The sequence below is a fragment of the Dreissena polymorpha genome, chromosome 16 (genome assembly GCF_020536995.1).
Source record: "Dreissena polymorpha isolate Duluth1 chromosome 16, UMN_Dpol_1.0, whole genome shotgun sequence".
In the NCBI taxonomy this organism is placed as follows: domain Eukaryota; kingdom Metazoa; phylum Mollusca; class Bivalvia; order Myida; family Dreissenidae; genus Dreissena; species Dreissena polymorpha.
In genome coordinates, this window is record NC_068370.1 from 11,071,485 (window position 1) to 11,086,355 (window position 14,871).

A 14,871-nucleotide genomic window follows, 5' to 3' on the forward strand; every position below is an offset into this window, starting at 1 on the left:
TTTATATCCACACAAAAAAATTGATGATTGTGGTGCTCAGATTGCAAAACCACCTGTTTGGCAAAAATAATGCAGATGGTTAGATTATGATAAGTGCAATAAAAAAGAATAACTCTGGAGATAATAATTGATATGATAATCATTGCTTGACAGAATCACAATTGACCTAGATATTTATTTATGTAGTGATGTATTTTTCAATGAGTGCCTTAAGATTCCAAAACATATTGACTTAAAATAAATAATCGCGATGGCGGAAATGACTTATCATTTCATGTTCAAGAACCGGTTTTAAAATACTTTGTAGACTTATCTGCTAGGCGGTGAGGACTTTTAGACCACCTGATAAACTTCAACTATATTTGCCCTAGTTCAGTAATCGACTAAAGATATGCTAACATAATACTGATGACTGATGAGTCTGTTGTGTCTTATATTCTCAATGCTACTTAAAATATTAAGTCCATTTCAAAGTTTAGACTAATAATAAGCAAATTCGTTAAATTAATATCCCCCGCCAAATAAATTTTGATTATTGATGGGTGCAGAACTAACAGAAAAGTTTATTTGAAGGGTTGTACCCTTATCCCACTTATTTAAAAGTTACAGCATAAAAAAACAAACAATTGGCAATAACTCTTATTTAAGACAGTGTAGGGTTATAGATTTTGTGCATGACACCTCTCCTTATGATATCTTAACATCCAGTTAATTTCATCTTAAAATTGTGTATAGTATCTGTGATATAGTCCTGAAAAGTAACGTCAGACTGTTCATGTCACTTATTCTCATTGACAATTATACACCCATGAAATTTCATGTTGAAATCTTGTATTAATAGTTTCTGGGATATAGCCCTGAAAAGAAATCTCACGGGGTACTATGAAAATCGTCAGATTTCCGATTTATGTGACAGATCTCACGATCAAACAATATTCACGCTACACCGGTCTATTTCGTTTCCGTAGAGATAGCTTATGTCGTCCGTTTGAAAGCTTAAATTTGATTGGCTGACGGGTTCAATGGCTTATTCTAAAAATAAATGCTTCTCGAGCAGGGATTTTGCTGCTCGAGCAGCATTTAAATGCTGCTCGACCAGTAAATTGCTGCTCGAGCAGCAATATGCTGCTCGAGCAGCATTAAATGCTGCTCGAGCAGCATTTTTTTCTGCTCGAGCAGAAGTTAAAGTTTCGACCCCTTTGGTGCGCCATAAATAAGATAGTGATCAACACAGCAGGTTGCTAATACACAGTGTAGACTTCCCCTGACTTTGATTCGAGCACAATAAATCCCAATATTATAAAATTAACAGAACAGAACAGCGAGTTTATTTGCGACATAAGCATATACAGCTAAACATCAAACTACCAAAATAATAAATACACAATACACATGCATCAAAATAACACCAAAAATATGTTTATGCATTTTGTAAAAATATACGACTTGTGAGAATGTATGATGTAAGAGAAAGCTCTTTCTGTTTTAACAAAGTTAAGTGAATTTTTAAAATCCACAATTGATAAAGAAAAAAATACAGTTAGATGTTATGTACAAAATTTTAGTTGTGGGGGGAAAATTTACTCTCTAACAAATCTTTATATTATCTGCTCTAAGTTTAAATGCTGTAATAAGCAAGACGTATCAATACATGCCTCATTTAATAATCAATCTATAATATATTATGCATTTATATATAAGCAAATTTCTGATTTCAATAGTTTTATGGTTTCCCATATTTATGCCCCCTTCAAAGAAGAGGGGGTAGATTATTTGTACATGTCGGTCAGTCCGTCCGTCCACCGAATGGTGATGTATATCATTTGATGTATATCAAAGTTATAATGGCAGACACAGTATGGTGCCAGATAAGAGATTAGCCCTCCCCAATTAAATCAACTTTTTATAATAATTTAAACATTTATAATTTGACTTCATTCTCATTCACAATCTTACTTTGTGTAAATTAGTATAAATAATGGTTTGTTTATTTTGTGTAGTTAAAATCATCGAAGAATGTGCTTAATTAAAAAAGTGCTTCAGTTTTATAAGTTAAGGAAAGTTTTAATAAATTGATCATTTAATATATGATTTAATTTATAAATTTAGTTTTGAAACAAGAGTCATTTAATAATTAAGATAAGAATTTAATTAATAATTTAATTTTAATCCATTGATCAAGGAATATTAAATCTAAGAATTTAATTTAAAACAGGTGCTTGTTGATCAATTTATAATACAGGAAGATAATTTAATAAGGTGTCTTAGCTCAGGTAATATTAAATACCACACAATACCTGGAAATAAGACAGCATTTTGTCTTATTACCAGTTATTGTGTGGTGTAAATGGTGGATTGGTTGTTTATTGTCTTTCTGTGTTTATTTGCTGAAATATGACAATGAATTTATAAAAATGAAGCTCATTCTATTACAAGAAAAGGAATTTTGTATAATGGAAGAGTTTTTAAGTTACAATATTCATGTAACACACATAAATCCTATTTTAAAGGTAACTGGCCGTCAACTGCAGTAGTCTGTTATATCTTATGGAGAAATTGCCATTATTACATTATGCAGTAACAAGTCAACTAAACAGCCTGAATGTTGTTGGGTTAACATGGTTAAAATGCTGATAGAAAGAAAAAGAATTCACATATGAAACATTATAAATTGCATGTTTATGTGCCTTCTTTATAAATTCCATGAGGCCTTTATATTTTATGCCCCCGGTAGGGTGGCATATAGCAGTTGAACTGTCAGTATGTCAGTCTGTCCGTCCGTTCGAAAAAAAATTAACGTTGGCCATAACTTTTGCAATATTGAAGATAGCAACTTGATATTTGGCATGCATGTGTATCTCATGAATCCGCACATTTTGAGTGGTGGAAGTTCAAGGTCAAGGTCATTCTTCAAGGTCAAAGGTCAAATTGCGGCGCAGTAGGGGGCATTGTGTTTCTGATGAACACATCTCTTGTTTTATCTAAATTTAGAATAGCATATAATACATTTCATATTATTTGGTGTTCATCTGATATGCTCATTTGTATTTTCAGTTTGGCCATGCCCAGGAGGGAGTGACTGAGTTATGGGGTGCAGAAGAAGCACAAGCCATCTCGACATGATGAATCATCCCCAACAGCGCTTGAGGATGGTTTCCTGCTCAATGAGGATGAATCCATAACTGAGAACTGAGGATGATACTTCTCTCAACACTGCATTGTATGAAGACAAAGTAACTCAGTGTGGTTAGTCATCGTCAACAACAGAACCAGACTAAGCTGACGTTGGAGACTGTCAAGTTGAGATCACTGTGCCTATCAGGGTTGAGTGTTACATACTGAACGAAGTGATCCAAAGCAATTTATTGTCAATACGCACGCTAGAGACCTGGACATTCGCTTTTTTACATTCAGATCAAAGCATGGCAAAACATATTTAAGGATGAAAGTATGTGTTAATGAAGCAGGACACACTACTGAACATGTTCATGGTTGGGAAGTTGCCCAGAACCATTTTTTGTGGGAACAAATTTCTAGTGATTATCTTTTTGCCCTTTAGCTCACCTGAGCACAATGTGCTAATGGTGAGCTTTTTTGATCGCCTTTTGGCAGTTGTGGAGTGCGTGTTGTGTGGCGTCAACATTTGCCTTGTAAACAATCTTGAGGCCACATTAATTGTCCAAACTTCATGAAATTTGGTCAAACATTTTTCCAAATGAAATCTTGGACAAGTTAAAAAAATTGTTCCGGTTTATTGTCCGTCATCATGAAACTTGGTCAGAAGATTTGTCAAAATGATATCTTGGGCAAGTTCAAAAATGGTTCCGGTTGGTTCAAAAAAATGGGCACCAGGGGGTGGGGCATTTTTCCTTATATGTCTATATATAGCTATAGAAAAACCTGGTATCCGGACAATTGCTCCTACAGACAATCGCTCCTACGCTAAATTTGACAGGGCGGACGGTCGCTCCTACGATGTTTTGACAGGGCGGACAGTCGCTCCTATGATGTTTTGACAGGGCGGACAGTCGCTCCTACGATGTTTTGACAGGGCGGACAGTCGCTCCTACATTATTTTGCCAACCCGGACAATCGCTCCTACATTATTTTGTCAACCCGGACAATCGCTCCTACATTATTTTGACTCCACGGCAAAATGTAGTGTACGCAGATCAAAGGCTAACACCTATGATTAACCGGCAATTAAAATTGCCAACTTGTGTCGAAAAATGCGAAATAAGCCAGATATTTAAATTAGAAATCGAAAATGTCTGTACATTTGAATTCGCCAGCATGTTGCATTTCATGAATTTTGTATTCAATGTATAATTGTTCTTGTCTATTTTGTGTTATTGTAACATATACATATAACATTTTATCAATATATTACAATTCAACACATACAAAAATCGTTCCGTATTTTAATAATCATAGAAATGCCGATTAAGAAATTGTTCAGTGTCATATCAATCAATGGGTCAAATGTGAAAACAATGACCTAGCCAATTGTTTACTAACCTTAATTCACTTTAAAGGGATCTTTTGACGGTTTGGTAAATTGACAAAATTGAGAAAAGTTGTTTCAGATTCGCAAATTTTCGGTTTAGTTATATTTGTGAGGAAACAGTATTACTGAACATTTGCCATGGTCTAATATAGTCATTATATGCATCTTTTGACGATTTAAAAACCTAAAAATTATTAAGCGTTGCAACGCGAAGCGATTGAATAATTTGGAAAGTTCTAGTGATGTCGTTTAAATTTGTGAAACTACGATGATATAAGGTATAAAATACGCATCTTATGTATCCTTGGCAGGATAGCTCAGTTGGCTAATGCGTTTTTACTTAGAGTCCTGCTGCGGGCTACTTTTGTTTTCCTTTTTTAAATTTTATTTTTGATTTTTTACTGGAGCTTTTAAAATTTAATGCTTACATTTATCAATATAAAGCATTTAATGACAAACTTCAAAACATGCCAAAATCTGTGAAAAGGCCCCTTTAATGTGACGCCATTCTGTAATCTTTATGCACGGTTTGCACATCATAGGTGTCAAAGTGGTCATTATCAATTGATACTACCATTTTTGTTATAGCAATTATTGATTAAATGCGGTTTTTATGTTTATTCCATTCGCAAAATGGCACTTATTCCAATAAATGTAATATCGGAACGAATGTCCCCGATAGGAATAATGTAGGAACCATTGTCCAAAGTGCCCTTATAACTACCTTATATTTACAGAATCGACAAACTGTAACATAGTTTGTCAGTAAGTAAATTAATTAATTAAAATCAAATTGATCGGCTCATGTTAAATTGGCTTTCTGTTAACAGGTTGGCATTTTTAATTGTTGGTTAATTAAAGGTGTAAGCCTTTGATCAGCGAATAATATGTTTTGCCGTGGAGTCAAAAATAATGTAGGAGCGATTGTCCGGGTTGACAAAATAATGTAGGAGTAATTGTCCGGGTTGGCAAAATAATGTAGGAGCGACTGTCCGCCCTGTCAAAACATCGTAGGAGCGACTTTCCGCCCTGTCAAAACATCGTAGGAGCGGCTGTCCGCCCTGTCAAAACATCGTAGGAGCGACTGTCCGCCTTGTCAAATTTAGCGTAGGAGCGATTGTCCGTAGGAGCGATTGTCCGGGATTCGAAAAACCTTTTTAACACTCTATAGAGTGTCCCAATGATATCATGAAAAACATGGCCACCAAGGGGCGGGGCTTTTTTCCTTACATGACTATGGTAAAAACATGTTAACACTCTCAGTCGCATTTATAGTCCAATCTCCATGATGAAAAATTCTTATGTGATTATGAATTTTCTGCCCCATACGATAATGGCTCTTATGCTTACATGTTTGTTGCCTGCATCTCTGCAGAATATTAGCTGTTTTCTCCCGATATGTTATTAATTTTGTAATATCAACAACTTGCTTAATACGTGTAATAAATTGCTTATTTTTTTATGCCAGGTGTATTGATATGTGTTTATGAATGATGAAGTTTTGATGAAATATCATTAAATTGTAAAAACTATGTTCATGCATTCTTTTATTGCACAGACTAAAATTGTTACTACAGAGGTTTACTTAGAGACTGTATCACATAAATGGTTGCATAAGCTCCTCTGTAGAAGCCGGAACACATTTCATTTAGTTTATCATTATGTACATAAGGGGACTTACTTTTAACGTTTTGATTGTGCTTTTTAACAACACATGGAATCCATATGTTCTTTTCATTAACTTTTTGCATTCTGGGCACTCATACACAACGGACTGATTAATGTCCTCAACAAATTCACTATCACAATGTTCATCCTCGTCACCCCATGACACAAAATCCGCCTAAGACATGTTGAAGAAAAACAGAAAAGTCACTTAATAACTTGATCGATATGCTAAATATCGGAGAATGGCACAGTATACAGGTCTGAAGATTTCTATACATATACTCTAGGTTGTAATGTTATTTCTTATTGGTAAAATTGTGCATTGAATTGAGCGGTAATTTAAGAGAGCAAAGAACACAAACAGCAGATTAGAGCAGACCAAGAACAGATTCTCTCCATAAGAAGAAAAACTTGTTCAGAGCTTTATTCAAATTATACTACAGGTAAATGGCATTCGGATTATTCAAATTTGAAAAATGCAATTAAAATGAAAAACAAAAACCTAATTAAAACAACCTATTATTAGTTGTTTGTCGTAAGATTCTTATCGCTCCTTTATCTCATTACAAAGGCCATCTTTATATACCGGTAAGCATTGTTTTTTTTTCAAACTGGAGCCAGATAAAATCGCTTAATAAAACAATGCGGCATGTGATTTATTTTAATTGACACATTACCGTTGAGTGATAATACCGCATACATTCTCGGGTGCTGGAGGTTTCGGTAAATGACAAGTTCGGTAAATTGATTTATAGAGTAAAAGCTGTGGAGGTTTCGGTAAATTGATTTTATAGAGGAGGTATACCTACAACGAGGTGTTAATGACACCTATTATCGGCTTACAATAACATTAGGGGCATTTATTTGCAAACTGTGGATTAATTTTGAGTAGAGTAATTAATGCTATGCCTAAGGTAAAGAATTAAGGGAAATGAAAATGCAACCTCTGAAAAACGAATTCTGTTAGGAAATTTTTGGTTAATTTTACGATTTAAATAACGCAATACTGTTGTTTGTTTTTTAAATTGGTGCTTTTATTTAAATAACATAATAGTAAAATAATAGTAATAAGAAATAATGATTTATGGCGGAATCAATGTAAGCTCTTCAATTAAGTTTAATGCTATTTTAAAAAGTTTCTTGTAAAATATGATTTAATAAAAATGATTTCATGTTGAATGTTATATTTATTTATATGTTTTATTATTTCTTTCTGGTTTCTGGTTGAGAAAAACACAAGAAAAAACAATATATAAAATTTAACTGATTACTAGGAAAAAGAAGCGAGAAATTTATTTATATACGAAACAAACATATTTGATCTTAGTATTTTAAACCACCGAAACTTAACCATTATATAAACATGAGGTAGTTTGCCAACATAATGAATATGTATCCCAGCTCTTGCCACGTGGAGGCCACCTCTTGTAAGAGCCACATTATTATATTTTTTTAACTGATACGCTTTAATTAAGGTTTTTATCAACTAATTGTTTAAAAACATATATAAAATACAAAACGACCATGACCTTAATATATAATTTACCTCCATCGATTAGAATATTTATAGGTTGCAAGCCTGGATAATTAATAATAAAACTTTGCAAACATCTCTAATTTGATAAAATCAAGTCCGTACATTTAAACCGATAAATTAATTAGTGCCAAACAACTCAATTAATGTACATCAAAATTAATCCACAGTTTGCAAATAAATGCCCCTAATGTTATTGTAAGCCGATAATAGGTGTCATTAACACCTCGTTGTAGGTATACCTCCTCTATAAAATCAATTTACCGAAACCTCCACGGCTTTTACTCTATAAATCAATTTACCGAACTTGTCATTTACCGAAACCTCCATAACCCTACATTCTCATTTTAATAATACATAACATATTTGTTTCAAATCGCAAAAACTGGAATGCGAAAGCGAGTTTTAGAAATGTTGATAAGCGTGTTTACTACCGTTGCAACCGTCAAACAGTTGCGCGTTAAAACCTATCTCGCCAAAACCACTGGATGCGCGAGAGTTTGCCGATATTTGGCAAGCTGCCTATCTCTGTTATCTATGTCTCTGATAAAACTAATTACTGCTGTGTTGTTTTTTTCATCCTTTCCATTTGTCTCTTTTATATGTCTGTCAAATACAGGGCATATTAAGGCTCGATTGGTCATTGTCGGCTCGGGTACTACTTACATGTACCCCGGGTACTCTTAAGTATACTTACATGTACCCCGGGTACGGTAAATATACTAAAACGTACGCGGGAAATTTAAAGCTGAATCGGTCGTTGTCGGCTATTTTTATGTCCCCCACTATAGTAGTGGGGGACATATTGTTTTTGCCCTGTCTATTGGTCTGTCTGTTGGTCTGTCTGTTTGCGCCAACTTAAACATTTTGCAATAACTTTTGCTATATTGAAGATAGCAACTTCATATTTGGCATGCTAGTGTATCTCATGAAGCTGCACATTTTGAGTGGTGAAAGGTCAAGGTCATCCTTTAAGGTCAGAGGTCAAATATATGTGGCCAAAATCGCTCATTTTATGAATACTTTTGCATTATTGAAGAGAGCAACTTGATATTTGGCATGCATGTGTATCTCATGGAGCTGCACATTTTGAGTGGTGAAAGGTCAAGGTCATCCTTCAAGGTCAGAGGTCAAATATATGAGGCCCAAATCGCTTATTTTATAAATACTTTTGCAATATTGAAGATAGCAATTTGATATTTGGCATGCATGTGTATCTCATGGAGCTGCACAATTTGAGTGGTGAAAGGTCAAGGTCAAGGTCATCCTTCAAGGTCAGAGGTCAAATATATGTGGCCCAAATCGCTTATTTTATGAATACTTTTGCAATATTGAAGATAGCAACTTGATATTTGGCATGCATGTGTATCTCATGGAGCTTCACATTTTGAGTGGTGAAAGGTCAAGGTCATCCTTCACAAGGTCAAGGTCATCCTTCAAGGTCAAACGTCATATAGGGGGACATTGTGTTTCACGAAGATAGCAAATTGATATTTGGCATGCATGTGTATCTCATGGAGCTGCACATTTTGAGTGGTGAAAGGTCAAGGTCATCCTTCAAGGTCAAACGTCATATAGGGGGACATTGTGTTTCACAAACACATCTTTTTTTAAATTAAATATATTCATATTTATGTCAATTTTCTGTAAAATGGCCTCTATATTATCGAAACTCATACTCACAAAGCATGTTGAGGCAGTTTTTTTTTAAATAGAAGTTTGTTTAAGATAATCGGTAGCGCGTTTTACGACATAGGATTTTAGGCGGGAATACAACTCGAGTACAGTCTTATATCGACCGGGTACGATTTAGTATATTTACCGTACCCGGGGTACATGTAAGTATACTTAAGAGTACCCGGGGTACACGTAAGTAGTACCCGAGTCGACAATGACCAATGGAGTCCATATTAAGGGATTAATTATGTCATGCCTGGGGTCGGGCAGCTTCCAGTACTTTGTCCGGAGTATTAGTCTTTAACTATATCACCTATTCACATGAAACTTCATACATGCATATATGGATAGATCTCACTGATGAGAAGTTCAGTGCACAAGAACTATAGCTATAGCCCCTTCATTACTTTATTTATCTCACTTTTTTATTGTCCGGGTCATAACGTAATTACAATAAGACCCATTTACATCAAACTTCGAACAAAGGTAGGTTGTGGTGTATAGAAGTGCAGCGTTCAACAATCATAAGTCGAGAACTCTGGCTTGCATATTTCTCACAATTCTATGCCTTTGTTGGTTTCACATTTTTTCTTGGTTTCCTGTTTTCCTGAAACTACTAGTTCATGATTGAAAATTAAGTTTTTATTACATTTAGAAAGGAAATCATACTGCTTATATGGGTTATATCAAATATTTCAGTTGTGTGTGGTATTTTGTATTTTATACACAATAATGAAAAGTGATATAAGTCCTTGGTGTTATATGTCTGTTTGTTTAGAGGGAAAAAGACAGCACAGGAACTAACGTCTGGGATATCATATCTTTATCAGAAAACAAAACAGTTAATAACTGAAACTGCAAATATAACTCAAATGTATTTAAACATCATCGATTCTATTGGAGAAGTGGTGTTGTGTCCCATATTTGAAACTAGCCAGTACAGTATGTTTCAAGAAGACTCCCGCATGTCTCTGCTAATAACGCTCCCAGTGCACGGTGTTGTGAAAGATAAAAAACAAACAACTACAATAACAAAACAATGAACCTAACACACTGCCCTATTCAGGCATTTTGTGTAAAAAAACAACTTGTGGAATGTAACCGGTACACTAAGGTACGACATTGCACCGAAAATGTTTGCAAGCTAAATTTCTAGGAAAAAAAAACCTCCAAAACTGTTACACGGGAATAAACAGCAAAAGAAATACAATTCCGAATGACAATAATTATGCTTCCAATGTTATTGTCTTTCTGGATTGTATATATCATCACAGTAATGGATAAAAGCAACGTTTGGATTATCAAAAGGTAAATGCAATATATTTTCGAGACAAGTCACTTTATATATACAGTGAGTGTTGCAAAATTATGGTCGGAACGTTTTATATTCATCTATACAGAAATATCGGGGTCTAATCTTTTACCAAAAGGACATTATATTCAACGTAAATTTTGGTACTGATTTAAGAAAACTCAAAAATTATTATTTGATTCCGACACCTTAAAAAGAAAACATCAATTATTTAATAAAGTTTGGTGTCTTTATACAATGTAGTATATTGCTATGTGTATTAACTGTTAAATGAATTGTGATTCCTACCCCCCCCCCCACACCCCCCCCCGTAAAAGTCCCATTGGAGTTCTTTTTAAATGGGAGTTAGACGGGGGTCCCCCGTCAAACACCCGTTGGATTTTATTGACAATGGGGGATTGACGGGGTCCCCCGTCAAACCTCCCACGGATGTTTAATGGAAATGGGAGTTTCACGGGAGCTCCCGTAAAACTCCAACGGGGGAAGAAAATCTACAAACACTTTATTTTCTTATTTAAGTACTTATTTCTTACAATTATGACTTCAGCATGTGTATTTGTAAACATTTAAACAGAAAACAAAGCATAACATTTAAATTACATTTTTTGTAAAATATAGGTAAAATTCTCCCGTCTGGAAAAATCTCCCGTTGGAAAATTGCAATTCTTAACGGGGGAACCAAACCCCCGTTGGGATCCCACGGGGGATGGCAACTTTATCATCAAATAACTCTACTTTCTAAAAACATTTTAACTTTTTTTTTTCAATTATATGTATGTACACAATGCCCCCTACAAATATGCAAAATTTCATAACAATTGTTCAATAAATAAAAAAAATAAGTTTGCAAATAATCTGGATTTGCAAACTTAATCTGGATACTGTTGCGGTCAAAGAGAAAAATACATATATCTGATATTTATAGATGAAGAATAAAATGTTTATATTAAACAGATTACATAAAAACGTATAATCGGTAATGTTTTTTTATTGTTTAGACTCAAACATGCAAAATGTACGTTATTATGGCGAGCATAATACAAGTAGAGTATTCGCACTCTAATATAAAGAAGGTTCAACATGTTTTATCTGCTAAACTGCCTACATATCATTATGTTCACAAGGTGATCAAAATATCACCAAAGCCTCTCGAGTATGTGAATAACACCTTCTGTCACCGTAATTATACTCATTTTTTGCTTAAATGTCATGTTTGTTAGTCGCGTCGTTTTCTAAAAATGTCATCTCCTTGCAATTGTTTAAGCCATTTATATCCATGATCTTTCATGAACGACATTATTTTGTCTCTGTGTTGATCCGTTTCTATGGTGAAGACATCGATGTCAATTTGATTCCAGTCTATGGCCTCCAGGATGTACAATTCCGCGCCTTCAACATCCAATGAGAAATAATCCACCTTTTTAGTTCCAATCACGTTCAGAACATCCAAGAGGCTGTAACATTCAACTGTTACTTTTTCATTTGCGCCTCCCATTCTTTTCCTGTGCTGTGCAGTTATGACAACATCTGCACTGGTAAGAAACCCGTAAAGCGTAAATGTCAAGGACGTATTTGTATATCCTAGGCAACAGTTAATAGCATAACAATTTCTGTTTACAGAAGCTATGAGAGGAAACATGTTGGGATTGGCTTCAATTAAAAGTCCCGTCCAGTTATTCTTCATTTCGAGTAGTAATGTGTTCGAGAGTGACTGTCCGTCATGCGCTCCGATTTCAATAAAAAACCCGTTTCTTTTCCCCTCAGTGAGGTTGCTAATGTACTTATCTTGCCCATACTGCGAAAAAGAATCCTTGTTACGAAGGTCTGGGCGCAAATTATAACTGCCGTTTCCATGAATCATTACCTTCTGAATGCGATCGCTGAATTTCCCTGCGTGATCGCTGGCTGTCCCCGCGGAATTTGCTGTTTTGTTTGAAGATTCATTATCATCTGCCTTACAGGCGATTGGGTTCGAATTCCGTAGTGGGTTTGTTGAGCTATACACACTGCCCGGTTGAATCCTTAAAACCATCATCACGAAGAAAAAGAGAAATGCACAAGTACAGAATCCCACAATAAACGACTTCGAGTTTGTGCGCAACGCAAACATTTTGAATGAAACAAGACGTTCGATGGCTTGTACATCAGTCGACAAGTATAACACACTTACAATGTAATTTGATTTAAACCAGACATTCGATACGCTTCAAAGCCTTCAAATACAACCTCCGCGCAGATATTTTACTAGATCCATGCATAATTCAACGCCCTGACATTTTTTATTAACAACGTTTTGAAAAACTGACAATGAATATAAGGGTGTCGTCCCGATTGACCCACATTCCATAATCCAATACCTCATTAAAGTATATACAAAAAGTGGTAATACGTGTAAAGTTATAGGTCGGTTTACGAATCGCACTCAACAAGTATTTGACAAAATTGCATGCGTTATTAAGATATTTAAAGTATTAAATAGATCATGACTGGGCTTTATATTGATTATTTTCGATCATAGTATCAAGCGATAATTTTATATTATTGTTTGTCACAAAAATAAAATATTAATACAAAAATTCACCAGTCAAAAAAAAAGTTATTTTATAAGATTGAATAACAGTCGAAAATCACAAACATTCATTAATCTACAGCAATGCGTTACAAAGAAATTAACTATTGCTAGTATAAAACACTCACTCGAGTGCCGTAGCAAACCACCATAACTTCACTTATTTCAGAAAACATGGCATATGCGCAACTTTTTCTCAATTCTGTCAATTAACACTTTGCATTCATTTTGTTAAAGCATATTTTGTTGAAAGTTGCTAGTATGTTTGTATTGTATTATATTGGTAACATGATGAATATGAATAGCAAAATAAATATTTAAATGTTTAAATCAAAACATGGCATATGCTCAACTATATAGAGATTTTTAATCACAGATATAGTCTATCATAATTATTGTAATATATGTCGATTCGATTACAGGTTAAATGCAGACGAGGTGATCGAATATATTTGACGTGTGAGCAACGTTCAATGGCGTTTACTTCAGTCCGCAAGTATAACACACTTCAAACTAAATTTGATTAAGTGTCATATAATTCAGAAGAAAATTGGTTTTGAATGTGTTATAAGCAGAAATTCAAAACGCTTCATGTAGCGTCTATTTGCTGACTTTTTCATTATTCAACGCTCTTACATTTCCGCTCAACAACGCCTGTGAATAACTAATGATGAAAGTAAGATAATCGTCTTTCAATCAATGATGTTGGGTAAACAAAATTAAAGAAGTTTGTATCTTTGAAATTATCGCGATCCTGAGTTTTTGTCGATAGCTGCAGCCATATACAAACTTATACTGATAATACTCGATTTTTTGTTGTTGTTGTTATAAATAATTCTAACACGGCACGTGACTTGTTTTCTATAGACAAAGAAGGAAAATAAGCGTGGGTTATTCTGCAATAACTTATGGGCGGAGCTTATACACTGAAAGCACGCGCTGTAGCTAAACAAAACATGCCGATACATTTTCCACCAGCGTAATAATCCGGTTTTTTATGAATGAAAGTCACGTGACAAAATACTAGATCTACGCTATGAACAGAAATGCGTAAACTTGACCCAATTTCCCACGGTGTTCGTCTGCTGCTTCGATACTGAAATGGCTGAAGTTCGAATCGGAGTTGTTGTCTTGTAGATTCAACACTCTTGCGTTAATTTAAAGAGTACAATGAAAACATGTTAGTTTACGCAAGTTGTTGTTCTTAGTTAACCAAACGTGAGAAATGAAATGGGTTTTTTCCATCCAGTTTGGCTGTTATTGAGGGCGGAGATCTGATCGACAGAACAGCCGAAAGCTATTTTTATGGGCGGAGCTTCACATAAAATAGTATGCAAGAAAAATAAGATACATTCTATAAATCTTTAGTAAAAATCGTGTTAGAATCGAAATAATTCGTGTACGTTATAGTTTGTGGTCAAATAACCCACGGCCGGAAGTTTAGATGCGTGGTTTCAAATCACTCGTGCTTCGCACTCGTGATTTAATCCCTACGCATCTAAACTTCCGGCCGTGGGTTATTCGACAACAAACTATAACGTACACGAATTATTTCTTAATTATCGCATTGTGTGTACAGAGTGTGTTTGGGTTGGGGTGACATT

General features: G+C 34.8%; 2 protein-coding genes across 2 annotated transcripts in view; one reads left to right on the forward strand and one right to left on the reverse strand.

The window, feature by feature from the left end:
• The window catches only part of LOC127862967 (beta-1,3-galactosyltransferase 1-like), a 91,089-nt gene that overhangs the window by 15,174 nt on the left and 61,044 nt on the right, over positions 1 to 14,871 (forward strand). The window lies entirely within an intron of this gene.
• Positions 11,640 to 13,012, reverse strand: LOC127862969 (uncharacterized). Its single transcript, XM_052402246.1, has one exon. It carries the CDS (start codon positions 12,806 to 12,808, stop codon positions 11,915 to 11,917), a length of 894 nt encoding a protein of 297 aa, XP_052258206.1. The 5' UTR covers positions 12,809 to 13,012; the 3' UTR covers positions 11,640 to 11,914.

Bases quoted from the DNA above. Each gene is read 5' to 3' on its own strand.
- LOC127862969 (XM_052402246.1), bottom strand. From the start codon at position 12,808: ATGTTTGCGTTGCGCACAAACTCGAAGTCGTTTATTGTGGGATTCTGT.